At 46.4% G+C, this 27,870-nt stretch overlaps 1 protein-coding gene across 1 annotated transcript in view; it reads left to right on the top strand.

Moving 5' to 3' along the window:
- The first annotated feature begins 17,142 nt into the window (after positions 1-17,142).
- The window catches only part of LOC119448475 (hornerin), a 33,847-nt gene continuing 23,119 nt past the window's right edge, over positions 17,143-27,870 (top strand). Inside the window, exon 1 of the mRNA XM_037711758.2 lies at positions 17,143-17,528. Within this exon, the coding sequence (XP_037567686.2) occupies positions 17,517-17,528 (12 nt within the window). The 5' untranslated portion in view covers positions 17,143-17,516. The remainder of the gene's footprint in view (positions 17,529-27,870) is intronic.

Raw genomic sequence — 27,870 nt, 5'->3', positions numbered from 1 at the left:
ACGTAGCTTCAGCAGGCACTTGCAGCTACAGCACCAGCAGAGTGAGAGCCGCACATTACAGTGTTCCCTTTAACAATGGACCGCACTGTGCACTTAAACAACAGAACATACAGGGGGCATTGTGACGGCGCAGGTTTTTTGTTTGGATTGAATTGAATTGGATTCTGGGGTTTTGCGTGGTAAAACCACGATCTGATTATGAGGCCCGCCGTAGTGGCGCACACCGGATTGATTTCGACCCCCAGGGGATATTTAACGTACCCCCGAAGCAGAAGACAGCGGTGTTCTTGCATTTCGCCCCCATTTAAGTGCAGCCGCTGCGGCCGGGATTCGATTCCGCGACCTCGTGCTTAGCAGCGCAACACCATAGCCGCTAAGTCAACGCGGCGGGTTTTTGTTTGGATACGTCGGCTCGATTGGAGGCGCGCAGTATGTGTATACGGTTCAGGTACGCTGAAGATGGGAGGCTAGCATCGAGGCAACGACGAAGTTTCGGAAGCCATGGGTTTGGCTAATACGCTTCTGCGCTCACCGGTTGATGGTGTATCGCGTTTGCTCATTTAGCAATACTTTACTATTCTTATTTCATTCATGAAATCATTTTCATACTTTCTTTTTTTTGTGTGTGTGATCACAATGTTGTGATCTAGAAAAAAACAATTGCAATGCTAGTCATTTTCCTTTCTTCTTTTTTTTTTCTTTTTAAGCAAATACAATGCTGTTGGTTCAGTTAAATATTTTTATTCGCCTTATGGTTACCACATCAGGGAATTTATCGGTTGGAACACAGATAACGTGAAGTGAGAAGCAAAGAATAATTTTGAGCATTGCTTAGGTAAATTTGGAGGTGTAAAATGATCTGCCTCACTGACCTCGCAGTCACGCAATCTTGAGCCAGGAATACCTGGATGGAAGACGAAAGAGGCGTGCTATTTATTGTTTAATATGCTCTTGTGTACTTTAAGGTATGATATGAATAAATAAAGATGTAAATTAAATATGTGTATGCCACATATAATGTGACCAGGCCTAAACGTACTTTGTACACTGAAGTATCATTACGAAGCATTTTTTTTTGTGTGTTCGCGTGGTGGGAGAACACGAGAACAAGTAGTGTTGCTTGCTCGTTTGGACCCTGTGTACATTTAAGGCTCAACTTCACTTATGAGGGAAACAAGTTTATGTTTTCAGATGAGCTGTATTGTGACCCGTTAAAATCATTCTGGGAACTGGGAGAGTAAGCCCATGACGCAACTTTTCTTCATTACAAATGAAATGCGGTTGTGTAGTAGTAGTTGAGCACGTGCTTAAGAGCCGTGATGTTTGTGGTTCTAACCGACGTAAATTCGTGATTTTGTTTCTTATTCTATTTTCCTTTTCGAAATTTCGAGCGTGATGTTACAAGGAACTGTGACGGTACGGCGATACCCAGATATCGAGCTCTGAACTGCTCAGTACAGTAAACTTTGCCCCCTTTAGGGCTTTTGCTTGTCCCTCAGCAATATTTACCACCTACCTTGTGTGTATTATCTTTCTTTAACGCCGGGCTCCCACAATATGCTTTCGGGTCACGAACGGCATGCGAGTATCAGCGTGGCATATAGCGTTCCTGACAGGAAAGTAGCGAGCGCAGAGTGTTAAGTAAAGGAAGCGCTCCGCAAGATTGTTGTCGATTGTTGTTTGGGAACAAGATATGCCTCAAGGCTATAAAAAATTTTAGAGCACAGCACTGGCCACGGCGAATAGGGACAGCAGGATTGGAGGCATACGCGTTCGAAGCAGACAGACACTCTTTACACAGAAGTTGCACGACCGTACACAATGCACGGACAGTGTACACAGCAAATGTTTATTTTGAAACGTCATATGAGATCTCATACGCACAGACATAAAAAAAGAGTACTTTTTTCAATTTACTGGAATTCACGAATGAAATTGCTCATCAGTTATTTAGGCAATGTGTCTTGAGGTGAAACTAGGCAAGGCCAATTATTCTTTATGTGCTCGACGTGACCACGGCACATTCTCGGTAATTGGAGATATATCACTTCCGCTTTGCGCGGGTCGAGGTCACGTCTGTGTAGTCTTTCTAACACCTAGAGATCCTTGTGAGACTTTGCGATTAGCTTTAGCTGGCTCATGTCCGTGTGTGGTGTGCACCAGTCAACAAATGTGTGCGCAGCTGGAGTTCTGCAAAAAAAAAAAAAGCACATAATTTCCTCGATGTCTTGGCATTTAACCCGAAATGAAAACTACATGTATACTTCAGACTTGGAATTGCAAACGTCACAGGCATTCACCAGTTTCAGTTTATAAGCCCGAGTTGCCAATACATTTGCTCTCTTTTTCGCTGAACCCCTGATCAGTATACTTTTGATCACGGGTGCACGTATTGGGTGTTTGCTTTATAGCAATGTACGTCGTATCATTTCTCACCCATCAGCTGGAATAACATGTCAGGCCCACGAAAGCCAGGCTAACATCTCCAACGTCTCATTAAAGTCAGCATTCTTCTTTCTCTTTTTCTTTCACGTTGACAATTTCTTAATTGAAGCCAGCCAATATTCGAGGCGTGTCAAGTCTGCTGCAACTACTATTATTAATTGGTCTGAAGACTATAGACAAGTGACAGAGAGAATATAGAAAGCACGAAACAGGCTGGCAGCGGACGCTGGATTGGGCACAATGCCTGCCTATAATCTCTAGGAAAAAGGAATGCAAACAAAGAAATGGACGACAGGCCGAAGGGAAGGAAGAACGAACGGAAAACAACGTGACAGATCATAAAGGATTAAGTATAAAACAGTAACAAAGAGTATAGTACGCCAGTAGGAACTGAACAAAAAAAAAAAATACCTGCAAGTCACTCGTTAAAAAAAATATATATAGAAGAAATAATGTCGGAGGATGCGAGGAGGCCTTGCTGACACCACTTGACCACTGCATTCTGTTCGCGGTCTAAATCCTCCTCTAAGCAGGAGTATCAGACAACGCGGTACCCACTGTGCAGTCTCAAAGTGGCCAACCGGTTCCTTCGTTTTCCTTGCTGAAACCGCGCATGGGGCCACCCCTTTCCCTGACCGTAGCCGCCGTTTTCGACTGCGATGCCATCGGGTCGCCTTAACTGCCTGAACATGGGTTATATCTAGCGGTATCTAACAGTGTCCACAGACGTTTTACTCAAGGGAGAGAGAGTTTCATCATCATCATCATCAGCCTACATTTTATGTCCACTGCAGGACGAAGGCCTCTCCCTGCGATCTCCAATTACCCCTGTCTTGCGCTAGCGTATTCCAACTTGCGCCTGCAAGTTTCTTAACTTCATCATCCCATCTGGTTTTCTGCCGACCTCGACTGCGCTTCCCTTCTCTTGGTATCCATTCTGTAACATTAATGGTCCACCGCTTATCCATCCGACGCATTACATGGCCTGCCCAGCTCCATTTCTTCCGCTTATTGTCAACTAGAATATCGGCTATCCCCGTTTGTTCTCTGATCCACACCGCTCTCTTCCTGTCTCTTAACGTTAGTCCTAAGATTTTTCGTTCCATCGCTCTTTGTGCGGTTCTAGAGCTTCTTTGTTAACCTCCAAGTTTCTGCCCCATATGTTAGCACCAGTAGAATGCAATGATTGTACACTTTTCTTTTCAACGACAGTGGTAAGCTCCCAGTCAGGATTCGGTAATGCCTGCCGTATGCACTCCAACCCAATTTTATTCTTCTGTAAATTTCTTTCTCCTGATCAGGGTCCCCTGTGAGTAATTGACCTAGGTAAACGTACTCCTTTACAGACTCTGGAGGCTGACTGGCGATCCTGAATTCTTGTTCCCTTGCCAGGCTATTAAACATTATCTTTGTCTTCTGCATATTCATCTTCAACCCAATTCTCACACTTTCTCGATTAAGGTCCTCAATCATTTGTTGTTTGAGGACCTTAATCGAGAGAGAGTTTAATGTCCATAAAAGAGAGTTTAACGAACCCCTTGCCAGTCTGTGACGACGGCCCGGTTTCATTCCGACCTTAAAGATCTATCTATCTATCTATCTATCTATCTATCTATCTATCTATCTATCTATCTATCTATCTATCTATCTATCTATCTATCTATCTATCTATCTATCTATCTATCTATCTATCTATCTATCTATCTATCTATCTATCTATCTATCTCCGTCCGTCCGTCCGTCCGTCCGCCCGCCCGCTCACCCGCCCGCCCGCTCACCCGCCCGCTCACCCGCCCGCCCGCCCGCCCGCCCGCCCGCCCGTCCGTCCGTCCGTCCGTCCGTCCGTCCGTCCGTCCGTCCGTCCGTCCGTCCGTCCGTCCGTCCGTCCGTCCGTCCGTCCGTCCGTCTGTCTGTCTGTCTGTCTGTCTGTCTGTCTGTCTGTCTGTCTGTCTGTCTGTCGTCTGTCTGTCTGTCTGTCTGTCTGTCTGTCTGTCTGTCTGTCTGTCTGTCTGTCTGTCTGTCTGTCTGTCTGTCTGTCTGTCTGTCTGTCTGTCTGTCTGTCTGTCTGTCTGTCTGTCTGTCTGTCTGTCTGTCTGTCTGTCTGTCTGTCTGTCTGTCTGTCTGTCTGTCTGTCTGTCTGTCTGTCTGTCTGTCTGTCTGTCTGTCTGTCTGTCTGTCTGTCTGTCTGTCTGTCTGTCTGTCTGTCTGTCTGTCTGTCTGTCTGTCTGTCTGTCTGTCTGTCTGTCTGTCTGTCTGTCTGTCTGTCTGTCTGTCTGTCTGTCTGTCTGTCTGTCTGTCTGTCTGTCTGTCTGTCTGTCTGTCTGTCTGTCTGTCTGTCTGTCTGTCTGTCTGTCTGTCTGTCTGTCTGTCTGTCTGTCTGTCTGTCTGTCTGTCTGTCTGTCTGTCTGTCTGTCTGTCTGTCTGTCTGTCTGTCTGTCTGTCTGTCTGTCTGTCTGTCTGTCTGTCTGTCTGTCTGTCTGTCTGTCTGTCTGTCTGTCTGTCTGTCTGTCTGTCTGTCTGTCTGTCTGTCTGTCTGTCTGTCTGTCTGTCTGTCTGTCTGTCTTTCTGTTCTTGTCTGTCTGTCTGTCTGTCTGTCTGTCTGTCTGTCTGTCTGTCTGTCCCTGTCTGTCTGTCTGTCCTGTCTGTCTGTCTGTCTGTCTGTCTGTCTGTCTGTCTGTCTGTCTGTCTGTCTGTCTGTCTTCTGTCTGGCTGTCGGTCTGTCCGGTCTGTCTGTCTGTCTGTCTGTCTGTCTGTCTGTCTGTCTGTCTGTCTGTCTGTCTGTCTGTCTGTCTGTCTGTCTGTCTGTCTGCGAACTTATATTATCTATTATCATTATTATCCATATCTACCTATCAACTTAAGCGATAATTCTCTCCTAGCTGTCATGAATATTCATCTACTTTGCGAATTTCCGCAGAAAGGATTCGCCATATTTAGTGTATCTGTGCTTTGAGTATGTGTTTGATTCGGCCTCGCTCTGCCATCCGCTAGACTGCTCATGGCGTGGTTACCTCAAATGATAGAGCGACCGCCACGGAAAGGCGCTTTCCCCGTGTTAAATAATGGAAAAAACCTAATAAAATTCTGCGACATCATTATTTAGCATATTATTTAGATTTAAAAACTATTATATTTTCCTCTCAGCTGCGAAACTTTGTTTCTGAGGAACCCATATGAGTTTCTTTTGTCACGGTAGTGTTTGTAATGCCCATCAAAATATGTACGAGTACATGGAAGGCTAACGGCGAGGACGGAATTTGGTCTGGCGTAACATGCTGCGCGTCATCCATCATAAAGTGCCGCTCTGGTGGAGCAATAGCCGGCAGCTTTTGCAAGGCTACATGTGTGCCTGCAGCTAGAAACATCCTTCCCCCCCTCTCTTTCTCTCTCCCTCTTTGTTTTGTAGCTTCGTGCTGGTGTGAGTGGATGACCAATTTTCTCCTTCATTGATTCAAAAAGTTCCTTACGTGCATTTCGTTAAAATTAGCCTTATGATATTACCAAAATGCGAGAAAACTGAACCCGCGACCTCGTACAGCAGAGCGCCCATGTCCACTGATAACCCGCCGTGCGAGTTTGTTTCTCTCCGACATGCACGTGTGTGCATATATATACAGCCACATATGACACACGCCCGCTTAACGTTTCTCACCGTTACTATTCGTTTATCTCGTAACCAGCGTTGCTCTAACCTTGTTGTTGTGCTTGCCACTCTTGCTAGAGGAAAGTTCGATTTATTCGGTGCGAAGAAACGGGTCTGTCAAGTTGTAGGGAAGACAAAGGCTTATAACCGCGGCGCTCCTGCTCTTGGCGCCAGCGAGAAGTCTGTCGGCCCCCGAGCAGCCGAGAAGGCACGGCCTTCCGTTTACCGGCATTGCAGAAAGCGGCTTCTTTTGGACAGGAGAAAGAAGACAGATGCACAGAAAAGGAAAAGAAAGAAGAAAGAGAAGACCGCTTAGGTTTCCCACGAGTCCCACGAGGTCAACGGGCAGTTGCTTGGGTCGCGGTCGAGGGATCGCGCGCCCGATTAAGATATATGCTCCTCGCGCGCGAGCGCGCGCGCTCGCCTGCCCGCCCGCCGCTTTGCCAGCGCGCGACGACCTCTTCCAGAACCTGGAATATTGCTATTCTGCTACGTGCGCTGTTCGCGGTCGCAGTATGTACGGCGGGCGCGCATCCTCTTATACCGTGCCCGTTTTAGAAAGTGAGCAAGAACGCATTCACCCCAAGCTTTTTTTCTTTCTTTTTTTCCCTATAGGAGCTATACGAAGTGGGGTCCCCTACTTTCCCTCTTATCTGAAACTTTTGGTTATACAGCGTATATACCCAGTCGAGCGAATGTCACAGGCTTCGGCAACTAGCACGACTGTCTCGATTTCTGTTTTTCCTCTTTGTGCTTGGCTATTGCTTCACGCAGCGACACGCTCTCGCGCTGCGATTAAGATACGAGAGGAATGCATCGGTCGCGGCTAGTTAGGACAACAAACCTAACGCTGGAATCTACAACGTTCGTTTGCCCGTTAGAAACCCAGTGCAGCTCACGTGCTTCGCCAACTAGATAGCACCACTTCGGTACTGCCTTCTTGGGCCTATATACTGGCTATAGGTAGACCTTTAAGCCCACGTATAGCCTACACAGATGTGGTTTTCGAATGTCCCGATCAGTGACCCTGTATAAAACTACAGTCGGCCCGGCGAAGTGACTCTTACCATCGCAGCAGGAAGCGAGCCAATCCACTTTCCAATGAGATCTGCAACTAGAATGAGCACGGGTATCTCCGTGCATATTATACTGAACGACGCCCCGGCAAGACGCGTCGCCTTCGTTTTTTAACTCTCATTACACACGGGCTTCCGCAAAACGCCCGTTCGTCCTGAACTACTGCAGCAGGCTTCCGTAACGCGTGTGCGCTGTTTCCACGGTAGTGTTTTCTTTTCTGCGCAAGCTTCATACGAACGTGTTAATGCACCGCTCCACGCACCTCCACCCAGTGTTTTTTTTTTTTTTTCTTAGCGCACCTCCTCCTTCCATTTCAGGGTGGTCGTTTAAAAGGCGCATTAAGCCAAGGTGGAAACTACAATCTCGACGTCCACGGCACACCCACCTATATATCGTACCTCTTTTGTTTGACACGCGCCCGTACTAATCGCGCTATACATAGAATCCGTACGCCTATTAAGGGCGGAATTCGTCTCTTCCAGTTTATAATTGCAGCGCGTAATTACGGGAGACGGAAACAAAAGCTACCACGCGCACGTGTCTCGCATTTACTCGTGCCGCTTTCCTCAAGCCCGTACGCTTAATTGACTACCGGATAGCTATAGGCGGCTAGCCGGCCAACTCCAGCCGACAGATGGACAAACGGACATTCCGCCTTCCCACCCGTCGCGCCCCGCTTGTGAGCGCAAGCCGAGCGTTGTTCGGGAAGCAGGCAAAACACGCCGAAGCGCAGGTGCAAGACGAAAGTGCGGCGCGGCGGCTCTCTTTCTTTTCGCGTGTACACATTTCGTCTCGCCCAAGATTTTGCGTACACGCGGGAAGCTAGCCGCGTGCCCCGAAAGTCTCTGCCTCTGATCCGCGCGGAAGCTGGTCTTCCTGCAGCAGTCCATATTCCTCGCAGCAGAAACAACACCAGCGGACTGACTGCCTCCCTGCCTCCTGTTTTGTTGCGGCGGCAGCAGCAGTTGCGAAGCTACGTGCATTCGAGGCAGGACGCGGAAGCAGACGTGCATGCCGGCCAGTACGCTTCCCGGGCGTGTCCGCCGAGGCTATTCTATACGCTTTTTCACGGACACCGATCCGCTTCGGCTACAGCCGAGAAAGGATACCACGTTGGCGCGGCAAGGATTTACGGCGTAGTCACTCAAGGGTACCAGGCAATACAAGGCAAGGGATAGAAGAATGGTCATAGTGCGACAATTTGCCTGAAATACGCACACGCGGAGCGGAGGGCTGCTGTGCCATGCGTTCATTTCCCCGCAACTTCATTCCTTGTTTACGGTATGAGAGGGAAAAGCGACTGCATGGAAAGAGAATGAGAGAGAGAAAACAAAAGTTTGTAGGAGGCTGGACTAAACACAAACAAGCGAACCAAAAAGAAGGGAGAGAGAGAGAGAGAGAGAGAGAGAGAGAGAAAGGCGATAACGGGGAATCGCTCGAGCGCCGCTTTCGCTCATCAAGTGCGCGAGTGGGTGCGTGGGCCTTGGAGCGTGACCCTCGGCGTTCGCGTGGACTCGGCGCACGGGTCTTGCATGGTCTGAGTGGCTTGCCCGCATCCTCGGGTTGTTCGTCTTGCTTATTCGGAGCGCCTGAATTGAAAAAACAAATAAATAAAGGAACGTGCGTATTTATCAACCAGCTCGAACGGAACGAAAGCGCAAAAGTGATGGAAAAGAAAAGTCCGACAGATACACTATGCTGCGTTCGAAATAGCCATCGCGTCGTTGGAACGAAAGTAGCCTCTGTACGATGCGTAGCGTTCTCGTGGCTTGGGAATCGTGCGACAGTGCGAAGGTGCCTTGGGTTTCCAAGGAGCGCGGACCGTGGTTACTTTCTTTCTGTTCGCGCAAGGATGAGCCCGAAAGGGGCAGAATCGGAAGGTATACACGACCAAGGCGGACGATGAAGATGGCTGCTCAGTACTGACGGTTTGACGGCCGCATTCTGGTGGAGGAAGAAGACATAGAACGCACCTACACACACACACACACACACATATATATATATATATATATATATATATATATATATATATATATATATATATATATATATATATATATATATATATACCGGATGTTCGAAAAGTAACTGCGCAGTATAAGAAAGTAAACAAGAAATATGATGGTAATTGTGAATGACAACACCATTTTGCGTGCGTTATTGGAGCGCGAGACCTTTAGCTCGTCTGATAACGTCTGCAAGGTGCACTCGAAGGACGGGTGTACGAGAACAATGTACTCGAACACCGCAGGAAATATACAGACGGCCACTACCCGGCACACTGCACAAATAACTCCAGCAATCCTCCACGGAGTGTTTCACGATATGCAGCATCGTGTGCAGACATGATTTCGAGCCGCTTCAGGGTGCACCATTTTCAACATCTAATGCAGTACTGCGATCAGCACTCTGCCGTATACGTAAGACTTAAAATTTGAAGACCACCATTTTCACTGCATGATTACTTTTCGAACACACAGTGGCGTATATGCGCACGGTAAAGAATCCCACGGGTGAAATCTCAGAAATGAAAAACATGAAAACTTGTTGCACAAGAAAAATAAATAAATAAAATAAAGAAACTATCCGCAATAATACGCTGGACAGGACAAAACGAAAGAAAACATTGCGCGTCTTGTTTATCTTGAACGCGAGGCCACGAGTGAAAGCTTCACTGATGTTTTGTTTTTCATTTTTGTTTGTTTGCCTGAACAAAAGAAGGATGAACGTCACCTCGCATGTCTGCGAATCTATGGGTGTGTACGAGTAACGTGTCCTACGAAAAAAAAAAAAAAAAAAAAACGTGGTTGCACAGAGCCTTCTAGTAACGTAGCGCTAAGCTTTATTGTTGCCTTCTCGTGCACTTTTGCAGTACAAACGAGTTGTTTCGTCAGCGCCGCCTTTACATAACACGTCACTTTAACGCCGATGCTCGAGCACGCTGTCAATGTTGCTGCAAGAGATGCTGCAACTCTCCGTTCTGCCTTTAGGCGCCTCGAAACTGCTTTTTCAAAGCGTGCGTACCTCGCGTCACGGAAACGCAGAAAGAGGCGTCGTCGTCGTCTTCGAGCGCGGCTTCCGCCATCTTCCAGCCACAAAAGATGTACGATAGGCGCGGCTCGCTGCTTTTGAAGGGGGGCGTGAATGCGCGCACTCGGGACGCGGGCGACAAACGGGACGACGGCACAAAACACTTTGCTGCGTGAAATCGTTAGGTCACGGCGTCCACGCTAGTAGCATGCAGCGCTGTGGAATATACAGCATGCGTGAGTTAATGGAACGTTGAAACTAAAGAAGAAGAAAAAAAATGTTACTGGCCTGAAAAATAACAAAAAAGGCATCTCGCAAGAAAACAAGCTTTGTGCACTGACGAATTACGAAAAGCGTGAATGTGATAATCGAGACACTGGTCAATCCCAAACGATCTTTTTCTTTGCAGCGGTGCCTTCATTATCGCTCCTTTTGACGCCAGCAACGAAAGGTCATTAAAGATTCGTACTACATTTTTCGAGATGCGCGTCATACTTGAAAAGCACAGGGACAGGTGCACAAGAGAGATATACTGATCTTAGTGAAAAGGCTGGAGGAGAAGTTTGCCTGGCTGCCCTTCTGTACGCTGCTTCAGGTGCAGGGCAGGAGGTATACGATACACACAATGAATTCGACGCCTGCCATACGATAGTCCCTTATAGCTCAGACAAATATTTTTTGGGGCGTAAACATGATAGATTATAATTATGCGCATACCAGTGTGAAATACGTGCTTAAAAGTTATATTCCGGGGCTTTACGTGCCAAAACCACGATATCATTATGATGCACGCCGTAGTGAGGAACTCCGGATTAATTTTGACCACCTGGATTTTTCTAACGCGTATTCAGTGCACGTACAGGAGCGTTCTTGCTTTCCGCCCCCACTGGAATGCGGCCGCCACGGCCGGGATTCGATCCCGCGACATCGTATTCAGCAGCCCAAGGCCATAGCCACTGGGCTATACGGCGGCGAGTTTGCCGAAAAGCTCACACACTGATGTCCGATGTCGGGGGATCACACTTCGGTCTACCTGCCCGCGGGTCTAACCCCTAAGCCGTAATCCCCTTTTCCTGTTTCATTATTGACATTAATCCACAATCGCACGCATATTTATCTCGTGCCAACGCCAATTACGTCTTTGAGATTATCGACGAGTGCGTCATGTGACGTTGCTCGTGTGCGCGAAAGTACCGGCACACGATAGTGTGCACGCATGCGCACAAGAACAGCTTCACAAAAGCTACGCTTCCAGTAGTTTCTAACACGTGCGTTGGATATGCAAATTTTTTTCTTTTATTTTTTTGGTATTGTATATATGTATTTTCAGGCTCAATGTAAGCTGGAGCAGCTGACGCTACCGTAAAATGTGCCCCTCATACAGTTGAAGGAAACCAAGTGTACTTGTAGAGCGGATACCAAAGCAATAAAGGAAATCTGGTCATTTAGCGGTCGAGGGGGTTGAAACGCGTTAGCATTACGTCGCAGCTCTTTGAGGTCCCGGATCCGTGATTTAAAAACCGCGTTCACACCACATTGCAATCTGTTGTTCGGGAGCTCACTCGACACACGTCCTACCTCTTCGAGGAGCGAAGTGCAACTAACGGTGGTATAAGGCAGACCACCCTCACTTGCACTTATATCAATATGTATATCTCTGCCACGTGACCGGCTTTCAAAACTTCATACACGTACACTTTTCCCCCACTTTGACGCTCGTACTGCTAACGCATTAAACGTACTGAAGGCTGCCTGCCCTTCGGTTTCGGTCCTTTAGCCGGACAGTTCGAATGCGTTCACGCTGGCGAACAGCACCGGGAACGATCCTCTGCGATACTGACAGCGTCGACCTGCGTCGTCGTTTTTAATGCAGCTGTAAACGGGACAAAGCTGGCAACCAACCGGTCATGGAAAAGTGCGCTGTTTGTGGCATTGAGGCGCACAAACAGGGAGAACCTGGAAACAACGCGTGTTTCGGTTTGTTATTGTAGCCTGTTTTACTTCTCATGTTCCCGTGCGCCTGGGTCCCTCAGTTGCACAGGTACACCGCAAGAATGATATGTTGTATTTCTTTCTTTCTTTCTTTCTTTCTTTCTTTCTTTCTTTCTTTCTTTCTTTCTTTCTTTCTTTCTTTCTTTCTTTCTTTCTTTCTTTCTTTCTTTCTTTCTTTCTTTCTTTCTTTCTTTCTTTCTTTTTTTAGCACTGCGTCACGGTGAAGCGTTCTCGACGTCTCCTGCTGAGTGCCAATGTGGGTGAGGGTGTGTGCATTGACACGAAAGTTTCCATTGACAAGGTGTCATCACGAACGGTAGGTGTGGAGGGGTGCTTCCGGGATGTGCTTTAGGCGCAGAGCAGGGATAATTTTTATGCGCGGCGAATTTCGAGCGTCTTATCATCTATCGTGTTGCCATACGTAAGAAACATGAATAATTAGGTGTGTTCTAAAATGATGCTCTGGAGTCGCTGACCTACCAGTATTGAGCCAGGCTATATCCAACGCCGTAAGTTTTGAGTAGAATAGAAAAATGGCAATTTAACACTAAGCGAGCTGCTAAGAATAGCTATCATGCGAGACACAGTAACTAGAGTTCACCACTGACGTACATTTCCACATGGACCATAACCTTCAAACAGATTGCATCTTTCTGGACTTTTCCAAGGCCTTCGACAGTGTAGCCCGCTGCTGTTTAATATCCAAATTATCTGCTCTCAAATTGGACTGTTTAACGCTATCTTGGATCCGTAACTTCGTAACTAAACGTCAGAAATTTACAGTTGTGAACAATTTTTCATCCCCCCTCACCTATGTGAATTCCGTGTACCACAGGGCTGCGTATTAGGAGCATTGCTTTTTCTGATATACATCAACGACCTGCCCAATCAAATCTCTTCCTGCACACGAATTTTCACCGATGACTGTACAATATACCAACCAATTACCAGCTTTGAGGACCACCTAATTTTTCAAGGTGACCTTCAACGCAATAGCGACTGGTGCAACGGCTGGCAAATGACACTTAGCTTATTCAAATGCAAATTAATGACTTTCACACGCAAAAACTTTAACTAAACTTTTCCTTATTATATAATTGCAGATCTAGTTCCAAGACGTGTCACCCAACGACATCGACGGCTGCGGAACTTGCCGCTCTTCGCGCTGCACTTCGTCTCGTCAGCCAAGAACAACCTCGAAGATGGTCAATATTTAGTGACTCGAAGGCAGCACTGCAGTCTTTGCTATCAGCCCTGTGACGTGGACCACACGAACAACCGGTATTCGAGATTAGAGAACTAATCCATACCTTGACTGAGAAAGGACACCACGTGTCATTTCAGTGGCTTCCAAGTCACTGCGGCGTCATAGGAAACGAACACGCCGATAACGCTGCTTGGTCGGCCCTTCAAGGCGACGAAGAGGAACCAATACCGTTATCAAGGACAGATGCCGCTCGAAAACTTCGAATTCTCACCCGGGATATCACGTTCTCCCTGTAGAACGCAGGAAGTTTTCAAAGCAGCCGGCTGCACAACTTAGACTCCTCCCTACGCCTTTGCATCCCAGCTGGACTCTGCCGTCGAGAAGCTACCCTACTTTTTCGAATATGGCTAGGAGTGGCCTTTACTAAGTCTTTTTCATTCCGAATCGGATGTGCCGATGACGCCTCGTGTGATGACTGTGGTAGCGAGGAGACTCTTCAGCGCCTTCTCTGTAACTGTCCTCGCTACAATTTACAGAGACAATCGCTCGCAATCGCGATAGCGCTCTTTGACCAAAGACCTCTAACAGAGGAACTTATTTTAGAATGCCGACATCACAAGCCATCGCAGCGGAGGGCGACGAGGGCACTGTTGCAGTTTCTAAGGGCAACAGACTTAGACAAGCGGCTGTAGCCCGGACAGATGTTTATAGTGCTGCAAGTGCTACTGTGCTGTGCCACCTGTGTGCTCCTTTCTCTCTCTATCTCTACTTTCCTGTCAATTTACCTCCCCCTCCCCTCTCTCCCAAGCGTAGGGGAGCAAACCGGATCTTCCCATCTGGTTAACCTCTCTGCCTTTGCCATTTCTTCTCTCTCTCTCTCTCTCTAGTATCTGAAGCTTAACTGTACAAATATCTTGGCGTTAATCTCGCACCAAATTTTTCCTGGGCCTCTCATTTAAACATGTGCTAATGGTTCAAAAAGGCTGGAGTACATTCGTCGCAACCTACGTAAGTCCCCGTCTGACATCCCCGAATTAGCCTTCCTGACGTTCGTCCGTCCACAGCTCGAGTTCGCATCCGCGATATGGTCTCCTCATCACGAGTACCTAATCTGCATGTTAGAAGCCATCCAAAACCGGGCTGGTCGATTCATTTCCCGCAATTACAATAGACAGTCAAGCGTAACTCGAATCAAACTTGACCTTTCGCTTCCTCCACTAAGTAGTCGTCGTGACGTGGAATTGCTGTCCTTGTTCCATAAAGATGTTCATCAAATGAAGCGATCGTTTTTGCAGCTGGAACTTGCAAGTTGCATATCACGACGACTGAATAATGATTTAAGTTTCACTCGCATCTACGGAAACATGCATGCATTTAATTTGTCGGCTTTGCCCTTCCCTAACAGCATTGTCATGCAAACGGACAGAGATAAATTTAGGAAACTATTGAACCTTGAAGTTTCTGTCCTAAAAATGTCTCATTCTGTATGCCATGCTCCCTATTTCTATGTAACGTCACGCTGATTTTTCTCTTTCATGCTTTAAACTACACTTTTCTTACGCGGTGTTTGATTATGTGCGCGAACAATGTGCTTCGTAAAATTTATCCGGTATTTTGTAGGTTATTTCTGTTTATCTGCGTATTGTTATTATTGCTTTTTTTTCTCTTTCATACTTTGAACTACACATTTTCTTACACGATGTTTGATATGTGCGCGAGCAACATGCGTGATAAAATTTAGCCGATGTTTTGTACACTACCGCATCTTCTTCATTTGAAACCCTGTTTTGCGACGATGATTTCAACTCATTTTTGCGGACCTCGAGTCGGTATTTACGTGTAAACCTGTCTTGCAGTGATGCCCTCCTTACTCAATGCTCCACATGGGGCCTCTAAGGTATTTTGAAATAAATAAATAAATAAATAAATAAATAAATAAATAAATAAATAAATAAATAAATAAATAAATAAATAAATAAACTAAAGTGAGCACTAGACTGTTACCCCGGTAACATGACTGCCACAAAATGACGTCTTAGCGAACGCACGTACTTACATAGTGAAAACACTACACACGACAGGGGAAGCATTTGTTAAAGCCGCAGTAGATGAAAAAGACAGCAATGTCGTTAATGGAATTCTTATTCATTTTTGTAACTTTGTCCAACTGCTGCTCAGTTGTCGCTTGTATGCTACGAAACATAATTAAATATCAGCAGCATTATTAAGTTAGTTTACACTTTTGCTTGCGGCACCCTCGATAACCTTGGATTTTGTAGGTAGTATAGTAAGAGCTTGCGTACCTCTCAAAAAAGCATGATGAATTCAGGTTAACTCGTGATGCTTCAAATCCTAGATAAAATGCTTGAACAAGCCTCCAGGGCCAGAAGGGCAGGCGGCATGACTCGCGCTGTTGACGTTTTAAACAAAACCCCATTAAATAAAAAAAAAAATAGACAGGGCAGATTCAAAAGACTCAGTGGGGCCTTCGAGGGGTCAGTATTGAGCCACGAGCTTATAAAGTGGTACAATAGTGTCTTCTTTCTTTTGTTTTTATAAGTGGGGGAGAGAGTTTTTGTGCGGAAGTGAGATCGGCGCTTGTTTACTCTTTGAAATGATGGTGCACTACGGCAGAACTTGACATACAAAAAAGGAAAGCACACTCGGCACAGGAAGAGGCAAAGAGCGCTGAATGACACTACTGTACACCAAACACTACCTTGTCCGGCGTTAGAAAGCACAATATAGCGTTTAAAGAATGAAGTAAACGAAGCATTTCGTTTCAGGGACATTCCTATTCGGTGCAACTCAATATCACATTCAAGAGAAATCAGGTACGTTAAAATCTGACAGGACATTGATAGCGTAATTACGCAAATATATGGTACAGACGCTTACAACGGCTTTCCACACGAGAGAACGACTTCATTACAGCGATCGCTTCCTGCCCAACCCTTCACTCTGATCGTATACTTTCAAAACACCGGTAGGCGACGTCAGCATGCAGTCACCAAATACAAACACAAACACATACTGCACTCGTCGCCGCTCACGTAACCAAGATCGCCTATCACTCAAGCACTGCCCGGAGGAGCTAAAAGCAAGACATTTCATCAGGCGTGTCATCCTCGTCTGTGGAATACACTACCATCACACGGAAAACAAAACGAAAGCAAAGAGAAACGCGCACGCAATTTCACGCGCACGAAATTATAGGCGCGGCCCTGTCTTCGGGGCACGCTTACCCGATGCCCGCATGCGATTTTAATATTGCACGGTGATACCCGTTGACACCGAACCGCTAGCCCCGTCCCGGAACGGGAATTCAAGCGAAGCGTTACCGGCGGGACGTCGCATTCTCGCGGGCGCCTTCCGACAACGGGACGCCTCTGCAGAGACGACATGCCCTTCACCCGTGGCCAGCACCACGCACGCGTTTTCTTCGCGCCCATCTTCTTTCACTTGGCTGTTTTATTTTATTTTATTCTCCCGCTGCCACTCAGAGCCGGCATCCCAAACACGAGGCGGCAGCGGCGGCCGGCGCCCCGAGCAATGCCGAACGGCGCGCTGGCTGGCGGTCGCTGCGAGAAGGGAGGGTGTGGGGTAGGTGGGGGGAGGGTCGGGCTCGGCAGACAAGGAAACAAGGTCATGACTAGTCCTCCTCTCTGGCCGAGCCCGCCCGTCGTATAAAATCTAGAACAAGTTCAGGGTGAAATAGTTGCTGGCTTGGCATTGATCCCCGTGGATGCGGTGCACGACGACCTGCGACGAGCCACAACGTCGTCGACGCTTCGCACCAGACGCCGCCGACCTACGGCGGGACACCGTTCACCGCCCCGGCGAAGGAGGAGAACCGCCGAATCGGTTATTGCCCCAACGCGCGTTGCAGTGATCGGACGTTTCGTACATCGACTTCGACTCTGTGCGTTCGCGAAGGAAGCTTTTGTTCCCACAACTCCGTTTGTGTCGCCCGAGCTGCCAATCCCGTGCCTACGGACGTTTTTTTCGACGATACGCCGCCCGCTTCGTGCCCACCTTGCTGGACTATAGAGTGGACTACTCGCTTGCCATTGACCGTGTTGTGAAACGTCGAGTCGGATCACCGCCACCGTTGCCAGGATGTTGCCAGCCGTAAGTATACATGGTGGCGTTTCTCAATAGCTCGCACGTTTGACATTGCCAGCGTTTTGGGACTGTTTCTTCCTTCACAACCTCGTAATAACGAAGTTTGCGGTACTGAAGAAAAGAAACGTATTAACCGTCACTTCGATAAAAGCGAAATTTTATGCGCTACTCTTCGATGCAAGTGCTACGGTTGTCAGCTTGCCATTTTGGGAATCGCGAGAGAAACCGAGTGAACTGGCATAGCCCGCACGCAGAAATTTCGTTGTAACGAGTGCCCACTCCGTTTTTTGCCCACAGCATAGCTCCTGCGTCTCACGCAACTCTCGAACCATGTTCAGTACTTTTCTTTAATTTCAAATTTCTATTTACCTCTGCACGTCACATTGGAAACAAATGATCTATCTATGTATAAAGATTTTCGTTTCCTGTTCTCGCTGATAACGCCGACAATTTTGAGAAATTTGGAGACACGAATGGGTCCTGTGCATGATACCTCTACTAAATGAGCAAGATACGCGTTCTACTTCGCTTATAACATTTTGAAAAGCTTTCAAGAAGTCTAACGAAATGCATACGGCTAGTTTATTTCGGATTCTTTTTGAGAAGTGCCGAAAATTGCAGGAAATTTTATTGCTCATAATGTTGGGGGCGTTAAGTTTTAGATCATGGTGCTGTGTGTACTGTAAGGACGAAAAGATTAAGATATCTGCGTGAAGAACCTGGTCTACAACTTGCAGCGGTTTCTAAGGATTGAAACGGTGCCTATTAAACAGAATTTTCAGCAAGTAAACGTAGGGTGCATCCATGCCGGCCAACGCGCTACCTTCTTTGTATTTATGGTACGCATCATAGACCCCTGCGGGATTTCATTGAACAGAACGATCTATAAATGACCATTAAGATGATTCACAAATTTTATGTTGTATTAGGGCAAACTTTTGAACTCAAAGAACAAGTAAGTTTAGGTATCCGTGGTGCAGGAAAAATAATTAAAGCAGGAAACAATGAAATAAACAATTTCTTTCATTCGTCGCATGTGCGAAAGGTAAATGTACATACCTATATAGTTAAATATGATCAAATGTATCTATGTTCTAGTGATTGGTTTAATTCTACGCTGTTCTTTCGAAAGCGACACGCGCAATAAGTTCCCTTTGCAAGATAGGTAAAGCCTGACACTGTGAAAGTAAAGTATGCAAAAGATGAACTCCGCTCTCACTTGATTGCTCCATAGAAGTAGTTTGAGTTATAGATATCGCATCAAAATGATAAACACGACTTTAATGCTGGTTACAAGCGAAAAGAGGGGTAAAATAATCGCTTAATTGCTAGTACTGCATATAGCAGGGCTGACATATTTCGCTTCCACTAAACTCTTCTCTCTCTCTCTCTCTCTGCTGCAAGGGCCCTCAACATTATCATCTTCGAGCAAAAAGATAACGCCTACTCCTGTAGCGAATGCGGGAAAATCGACGAACTCCGATGTCACGACAAGGTGATTGCTTTTAAAACGATGTGAAAGCTATACGCACCTTCGTAGAAATTGATTTCACTAAAAGAAGACAGAGAACCGAGAACGCAGATGGAATTTCACAGATAGCCAATGTGAGGTGACGTAGAACACTTATTTTGGAAATGCTCGGAGTTCAATATGAAATTGAAGAAACTGTATGGCAGTCTACAGATAAAAGGGGTCTTCTCAATGCGAACATTTAAGCTGTAGTGCTTCCTGAAGGCTGTGGAAAAATCAGGAAAGGCGTTCTACGCTTGTTGATTACCTTCCTTCGAGACACTGAGTTGATTAACAGTTCATTGAATACCCGGTTAACAACGTAAACGGGAGAGAGAGAGAGAGAAGGAGAAGGAGCACATTAATGATTTTGGAGAGGTTTGCCTGGGAGCAAGCATTTAGCATGTTCAATAAGATATGCAATAGTAACTAAGAGATGGTCAGGCAGAAAAAAAATTCTGTCAGGCAGGACAAGCGAACGCCAGCTGATGAACCAGAAACGCAACATTGTTATGCAGCTGCGTATACGGTTAAGTAAATTTTAACAGAACTGATAGGCGTGCGTGTCATAGACAAACGCGTTTAATTCAGGTCGCCAGATGCGTATACAGTTCGTGCAATGAACTTTCGATGCTATGTCGTTTTCGAAGTCTAGCTGGTTCATATTTCGCAGTCCTTATCGCGCTGACAAATCAAAGGGGTTCAGAGCAATATTCAGCATACGAGCCCCGCCATATAGTTCTTTATCGAAGGAAGTAAATAAAGAAATAAAACACTCGCTCGCTAGACAGACACATAACTTACGCGGTTGCGCGCAAAAAAAAAGAGAGAGAAAAAAAAAAGCCTTACTTCAGTTGCACTTTAAAAATAGCCGCGTAAGGCGTTACGTAATGAACAAGCGAGCAAATAAACGCAAATGACACGGTGGTCTATTTGCGCAACGTAATGAGGTCACTTTACCGCCGAGGCTGGTGCGGGGAGGAAAACGTGGCGTAAAACGCTTCGACCTCTTTTGTATGCAGCTCGCGCGTCTCACGCGTCCGCGCGCTCGTCGATAAGCGTGGAATGCGGAATACCTGCTCAACCTGCTCAGCGTATACTCACGGGGCACCGTGCCCACCCTAAACTCGCTACACTGTGTGCAATGCGTGGAACATTTGATTATCATGCTGTACTGAGCCTAGTCGTGAGCAATAGAGACCAAGGAACGTAAACTTCGTGTCCGGTTGTAGGGCGCGCTGTGGCAATGGGCAACACGTTGGCCAGCACTGACTGCGCGAACAGCGTGTCGTCGGCGACTGTGTTGATATTTCGGCAGAATAAGTGGATACTGGCTCACACTCACTCATCAACCTCATCCTACGTAAACAACGTTTCGGCTGACAAGTCTTTTTTATACACGAGTCCTCTTGTCGAAACGTTGGTTCCAGGCTGAGCCTGGAACCAATCAACATGAAAAAGCCGTCATCACTGTAGTGGATGAATACCATTCCTTTAATCTCATACGTGCGTAAAAAATTACGTGTTTTAGTACTGACATCGGTCTCATTGCCAAAGTGATCAACCAAGTGCGCCATCTGGCCATAAAATTCCAGTTTAGTTGTTGCTTCTGCTATTTAATAGGAGGGGTAAACAAAACTGCTCTGCAAGGAAATTATAATTATGAATTTCCTCACTAGCTTCACATGCGGAATTCTAAATAGCGATTCCTCTTCTATTCTAAAGGCGTTTCATCAAAGATATTCCTGTTTTCACGAACATTGCTCAGATGGTGTACCCAGAAATCATAAGCGTGTGTCATGTGCGCATGTGCAGACGGAATCTTGCCGGAGAAGTTTAAGACGATCAATGAAAGGAGCCGTTGAATATAATGCGCTATTATATCAAGAGGTCTGTGTACTTTGATACCTATGATCCAACAGTATATGCACCGGTGTTATGTCGTGATTTATTGTTTTAGTATGCGAAACAGAAGTGGCGATCAACAATACCTTGATTTGGGTGAGTTGGTTCATCTTGACTGCGTTCATATAACTTCGCTGAGGACGGAGAGGAAAAGAACAGAACTATGAAAAATACCGTCAGTCCTGTAGCATGTGTCCTTAGGTCCTCGCCCTTAGCGCTGTTATATGAATACTGTGCATTAGGTTGTCGGTCAACAGTCCGTGCTACATAAACTGGAGCCATCCAGCGAGAATCATACTTACTCACGCGAAACCCACGGGAGGTTGGCAAGGAAATGTCGGATTACAAAAAGAAAAATTGATGTGATTGCATCATACGGGATAATTACCGGACTTCGTTGTTGGTGTCGATGCAAAATATATCCGGCTGATTTCGAAGGAAATGGACTCAAGGGCACAGGTTGGCCGATTCTAATATCATTACTTGATGTGCGTCCTCGCAAAGGTTTTAATGTGGTTTGTATAGTACGCGGGCCGGTTCTGATAATATGCTATCGCATTGCAGTCATTCTAGTGTGCTATGTGGAAATGTGGGTGTCTCTCTTTGAATAGTGGACATATTTGTCAGAAATATGCGTAGCAGAAAACTAAAAGGGCAAGTTGGAGCTGATTTATAATTAATAAGAGCGCAAAAAGCAACAGAAGTCTCCGTGTTTCTATACCTGTAGTGTATTTCAACGTCTTTGTTTATTTCCTTCGCAGCGGGCTTTTAATGTGCGCAAATGCTTGCGATAAAATCAAACGCGAGACACTGTCTGTCAATCGCACCACGAAAGATTGATTAAGAGATTGGGAAGCATACAAAATTCTCCACCGCAGAAATTCTGCGTTGCTTCTTTTCATTTTTTTAACATTTGCCATGTGGCGCATAAAAACGATATTGTAAAAGAATGAACACGAAGGCCAAATTAAAATTACTCGCTGAGCTAATGCACGAAATTGTGAGATTCATGCAAAAAGTAGTGGTAAAATTACTGCCGAGAGGAGAGAAACGAAGTTGACGACGGTGATGTTATAATGAAAACTTAAATTCGGAACGGGTTCGGCTTACGTGGTATGTAGGTAAATGGAGATCATTTGCAATGAAGTAGCCTTTGGGGCTCTGTAGTGGACTGAATTCGGTTGATTACGATGATACTGAAGAGGCACCTTAGTAAGAATCCGCTGCTTGACCTCACGATGCTAAAAAGTGAGCTACTGCGAGGACGCATCTTTGTTCTGAGCCCCGGGAATCACGAGCCGAATTCACAAAACATCTTGTTTCTGTTTGCGGCTGGCAAGCCACATTCGGTAATGATATGCGCCCCTCATCAGGATCGGCTTACGCGACAGTTAAAGGGCGTAAGCACTCAATTTTTTTATCAGACATTTCTAGCGCAAGTACATTATTTTGCTAATAGAAGCCCTAATTTTGTCGAATCAATTTCACCAAGAATGACGGAGCAACTCCGTTCTATGTGTAAATATAGCTGCAGAAATGTCAAAGCTAATTTTAGGGGGATATCTTTTATTTTTGTCAGAAAGCGTGGAGTTGAGAAGGGCCATCGTTAGTGATAATCAACGTTTTGGCACTTTGGTACACGTTTTTGGCAACGTGTTGAAAGCCGTACAGGTAACATAGCAACCGATCGATGCAAAGACATTGACGAAAATCCGCTGTGAACTCACATGTTATGGGTTTTTAGTTGCGAATAAACAAATATACAAGAAAGCAAGTGAAAGGTCAGGCATCTGGAGCAACAAACACCATAGTTTCTTCAGGAAACCGCAGTACAACCGCTTTGCAGGCATTAATTAGGTATGGAGCATCCTTGTTATCGAGGGGTGAGAATTGGTTATTCCGGGGGCGTGAGGCTTAATGCGTATAATGTGTGGAGTAAAAGATAAATCTCTAATAGAAAAGAAATTTGAAAATCGCAAGCACTATGGGAATGACCGCGCGAGTGCAGCATTGTGCTGGCCATTGTGCGTTATGAACACTTCTCATAGTCATGACAGAACGTAATGCGAACATTTATTTCTACGGCATTTAAAAAAAATTATACGAACATAAGCGGAGTTCAGCATGGTGTGTTACAATGTCTCTGGTAATAAAATAACCACAAAAAGGGAGCAAACAATAATAACCTTATATAGGTGCTACAATGAAAAAAAAAAAAAAAAACATCGCGAAATGGTACGGTAGACTGACCGCGTGGGACGAAGCTTACAGTTGTAAAGTGTAAGGTACAGATAGGGACGCGAAAAGATGAGATGTTGTGGTAATGGTGAGAGTCGGCGAGAAATGGGAATGAGAGTGCGATCTTGATTGCGTTGACTATTGGTTAGGCACAGGTCGGCTTCTTCTGGTACAGTGAGCCCAAGGGCCCTGGTAAAGTCCACTAACACGGCCACAGTAGCTGGTGTTGGGTCAATTAGCCACTCCTCAAGTGTCCCAAGTGTAGATTCAAGTGCGTGTTGACTTCCCGTGCAATCCCAGCGGAACTGAGTCGCTCCACCCGCACATAAAAGCTATCTTGCATGGTACGGGCACGTGACCTGGACGGTGCAGAATTTAAGCATGTCGTTATCGAGTAATTTTCTTGCTATATTAGAATGTCCGCAAACGACATTCAAAAGGGACCTAACTGATCGCGGTAACATACACCAAGTACACATGCTTGTCTTTAAATGTCAGCGACACATCTAGAAACTACAACTTGTTAGAATTGGGAGCCTCGCACTGTTCGCTTCCGTGTCCGTACTTCGCATTAGATCAGAAATGTAATCCAACTCAACTACTCCTCCCTTCTGGTGCTACTGCATTGGCCACCTTTCATGGCAAAGATCATGAAATGCTCTTTGAAATACTCTATTGTAAAACGCGAACAAATCACGAACATATTGTTCGGTCTCTTTAAAGAAGAAAGCGCGAAGAAAGAAAGAAAGAAAGAGAGAGAGAAAGGAAGAAACGAAACAAGAAATGGAGGACCATTCATAACCTGGTGGTAATGTCGTTTTCACTGCAAAGTCACTGTATTCGACGGAAACATACAAAAGTGCGAGCTGCACAAGGTCCAGAAATGTGGTCATGCAGTTGAAATGTCATTCAGGCGTAACACGACTTCCACTCCAGGCAAGATCATTTTGCGAAACGTCTGTGCAGAAGAAGTTGCGACCGCTATTCTTCTCGGTGATTGGGACACTTTATAGACCACGTTGAAAAGAAAAAGAAAAAAAAGTAGCACACCGCACACGCCTCTGCACAATTGGTTCACTGTAAACAAAAAGTGTGCTATGTGCTTTCCTGGTGACCCATTAGCTCAAACGACTTTTGCAAAGTATCACAGAGTGCCAGCTGTTGAAGCCTATAGGCCTATAGCGCCCCAAGCGGGTCCTTAATGGCACGTCGTTAAATCCGCCCGAGAAGCACGTCGAACAAGGTTAAAGCCAAAGCCCGCGCGTCTTTTATTGCTCAGTGGCTTCGTGTGCGTGAGTGCCTGCTCGCGCAACACTTGAGACGAAGCTAAGCGAGACGAAAGGGAACACATAGCGTATGGGTGATTCGAGTGAGTAAGAGTGAGGGAGCGGGAGAGTGCAAGTGGATCAAGCCTATCTCTAATTGCATTAGTAAGAGTGCGAGTAAGTGACAACAGTTCGGCGTAATGTAAGGATCCCCATTGCAGGATTTCATTGCGTTCTTATCGTATAACATTCACAGCCGGACGATCCCGGTGATATTCGTGGAGCGCGCTCAGGCCACTGACGAAGTGTGGAAAGGAAACGAGTTGGAACAGAATCGCCTACAATCGCTACAGAATCGCTACACAGACTACACGAGCGACTCGCGTGACGGCGATGGTCCGTGGCTTCTGTCATGCCAGGGAACGAGATAGTATTTGTCAAGAAGCTTAACCTGTTGCTAATTCAAGTTGCTTCACGCTTCAACAATGAAATTGGACGGATTTCACCAGCTCCCGATGATGTTCGGTTCACCTGCCACCCGGACTTTACCGTCATCAAAAAGGATTTGGTGTGCCACATGTAACTGGGTGTCGTATTCACAAACACTTACTCGTTCCTCATGGCCAACGTTGCCGCATGGCCCATTTGGGGATGTGATAAAACTATAGAGTACACCCTGTGCCACTGTCCATCCTTTGAGTCTCAGAAATATGCTCTGCGCAGACGACAGACCGTTCTCGGAAGCGAAGACCTTGGCCGAAGAACTCTAGTATGCACAAGGCCGCCAAAGCGTTAATGCGCTTATTGAAGGAAACTGGACTCATCAGCATATCATTCTCTCTCTCTCTCTCTCTCTCTCAGTGCATGACAGGCTACATGAGTTACTCTGCTGAGTGAGAGTCAGTATAACCTTTGACTAATTGTAGCAAGAGGACGAAAAACTGATTGAAAATTGGGTTAGCCTGTCAAATAATTCAGTGAATGACAGTCTGCGTGACTGACCGATGACTACGAGGGAGATAAAACCTGTACCTGACCGGAGCTGGGCCGCGAGATTCCGAGTGAAAGACAAGGTAGGCTCTCGCTGATTTCACCGAATCACGAGAGCCCGGGTAACTGTGAGTGCGAGTCGAGACCGAAATTAACAAGCACCTCGAAACTCTCGGGCAGGGAATATTGGCGCATTCCGAGAGGTCCGTATACCGAGGACGTCGTTGTAGTCCACCAAGCGGAGACAGAAGATGCTTGCCAAGGTCCCTTTGGTCTTCATTTCTTTTTTTTTCTTTCTTCATTTTACGTTTCCCCGTCCCGTCAGGAACCGCGTTTTTTCCGCGCCGCGCTGGCAGCATGCGCACCGCTGTACGATTGCCGCGGGCGCCGCGTTGACCGCGTTTAATTGCAGTCCAAATAGGAGCGAGCTCACGCGCGCGCACCACCGTTTCTTCTTCTTGTTCTTCTTGCTCGCCTCGTCTTCGTTTTGGGCTCCGAGAGCGGCCAACCTTCCGAAATGAGGCTAACACGCGACCGGAGAAGAAGTGCCGACGACTCGACAACCCTCCTCTCGCGACCGGCAGCCGACTTCAACCGCCTCCGCCTCTCTCTTTCGCCTTCTCCTTCTCTCGTGCTCGCGTTGAGAAAAACCTGGCGAAAATAAGATCGCCAAGAAGTTAGAGTGGTTGGTGCGGGTATGTGGTGCTGGAATGGGGGAAGGAGAGAGGGTGGAGGGAGGGGGGGGGGGTCATCAACAACGGCGTAGCTTCTGCTGCTTCTGCTGGCGGGGTCTCAATTGACCCCTTTCGGAGCTGGCTTATGTGTGCCGCGCCATTCCAGCACAAAACCAGTAAACTGAATACACCGCCGGAGGAGCCGGGAGCAGATACCCCGCGCCGGCCGATTCGGTACATTGGCGCGAGGAGAGGCGGTATAAGATTGACGCAATGAAACTTGGCCCAGGTTTGCCGATAAGGTCGGTACAGAATGCGCACATTTCCAAGGGCTAGGCATCGCCGCTTAAAATCTGTTCAGAAGTAGGCTTCCCTATCCTCTGAGGACGCAAGAGTCGATGTGTGCGGCAGGTCGTGTCGATTAAATGGAGGTGTGTAGACACAGTAACACGTTTTTTGCCTCTTTAGAGAAACCGACTAACACGTTCCTTCTGCACCTGAACGCGTATAAGCGATTTATCCTCGACCTCGCAATGAGCAGTAGGTGTATGACAATATCCAGCTATTCGAGTTAAAGCTCACAGGATAAAAAACAAGTGCATTCGCTGGTCTTAACATCAGACCCGAATGTCTGACATTGTAAGATATCATTGAATGGGATTTTCCAGCCTACTCGTTGTACCCTTTGGCTTCAGTTTATCTTTCTGTTCAGCTTCGTGTGTTTCGCCCAAAGGATCCCATATGTGAATTGTATTGGAATCAGCTACAATTCATGAAACGAGAACGAATGAAAACGTCAATAATAAATCTCCCATTAATTGTTAACGCGCTGAAGAAGCTGGCTCAAGGATGATGACGATAACGATGCGACGCGAAACGACGGCTCATGCGTCGCGATCTCGGGACGGAATCCTTGATGGGGAGAAATGGTGTGTCGGCGATTACTTCTGCCCAGGCACTATGACAATTACTAACACAAGGATCCTTCTCCGTCAAACGTCCCAGAATATGGAGGATGAAATGTGGCTTAGACATTTTAGAGGAACATTAAAAAACACTATTAAGGCTAGTCACAATAATAAATCACGCTTCTGCAACAGTGAAGCGGCCACTCTTACATTGAGACCAGGATTGGCAAGTCAGAAAAGAAACAAATGCGAAGGACAGTGGCGACGCCGCCCAAAATATTCTGTGGCATACGGGATTTTGACAGGTTTACTCGAGTTTAGTTTAATGATTATCGCTAAACAATCATTCATATTATTCTAAAGAAACCAAGGAGTCAATATAAGTTTTCAGAAGCATCTACACACCGGGACAGCCGAAAAAAATTATATTAGTGACGTTACAATGACGTACTATCTTTGAGGTTCTTGGGAGAAATTCTATCTTCCCAGAAATAACAAACCTTTATAGCCAAGTGAATGAATACAGGAATTCGAAAAAGAAAACGAAGCTTTACCGATATGAACTTCTTTAGTGTTGAACGAGAAGAAGAAGGAGAACCAAGGGGTCCGATTTTGTTAGTCACAACAATGTAGTGTTCCCGCTTAGCGTCACACCAAAAAAAAAAAAAGCATTAAAGAAGAGCCTGGAACGCTTCGTTTCAGGAGCTGCGCGCTACTGTTATAGAGCACGATCGCGGACGCGATATTCTTCACGCAGTGAATTGAAACTGATTGCCTGCGCAAACTGACACCCCTGCGGAAGGACCCCCTTCGAACGCGCGTTCGTTTCGACGAGGGATTCTCACGAAACGTGATTCG

Source organism: Dermacentor silvarum, chromosome 4 (genome assembly GCF_013339745.2).
Source record: "Dermacentor silvarum isolate Dsil-2018 chromosome 4, BIME_Dsil_1.4, whole genome shotgun sequence".
NCBI lineage: Eukaryota > Metazoa > Arthropoda > Arachnida > Ixodida > Ixodidae > Dermacentor > Dermacentor silvarum.
The sequence above is the reverse complement of the archived record's forward strand: the minus strand, read 5'-3'. Positions and strand labels throughout refer to the sequence as shown.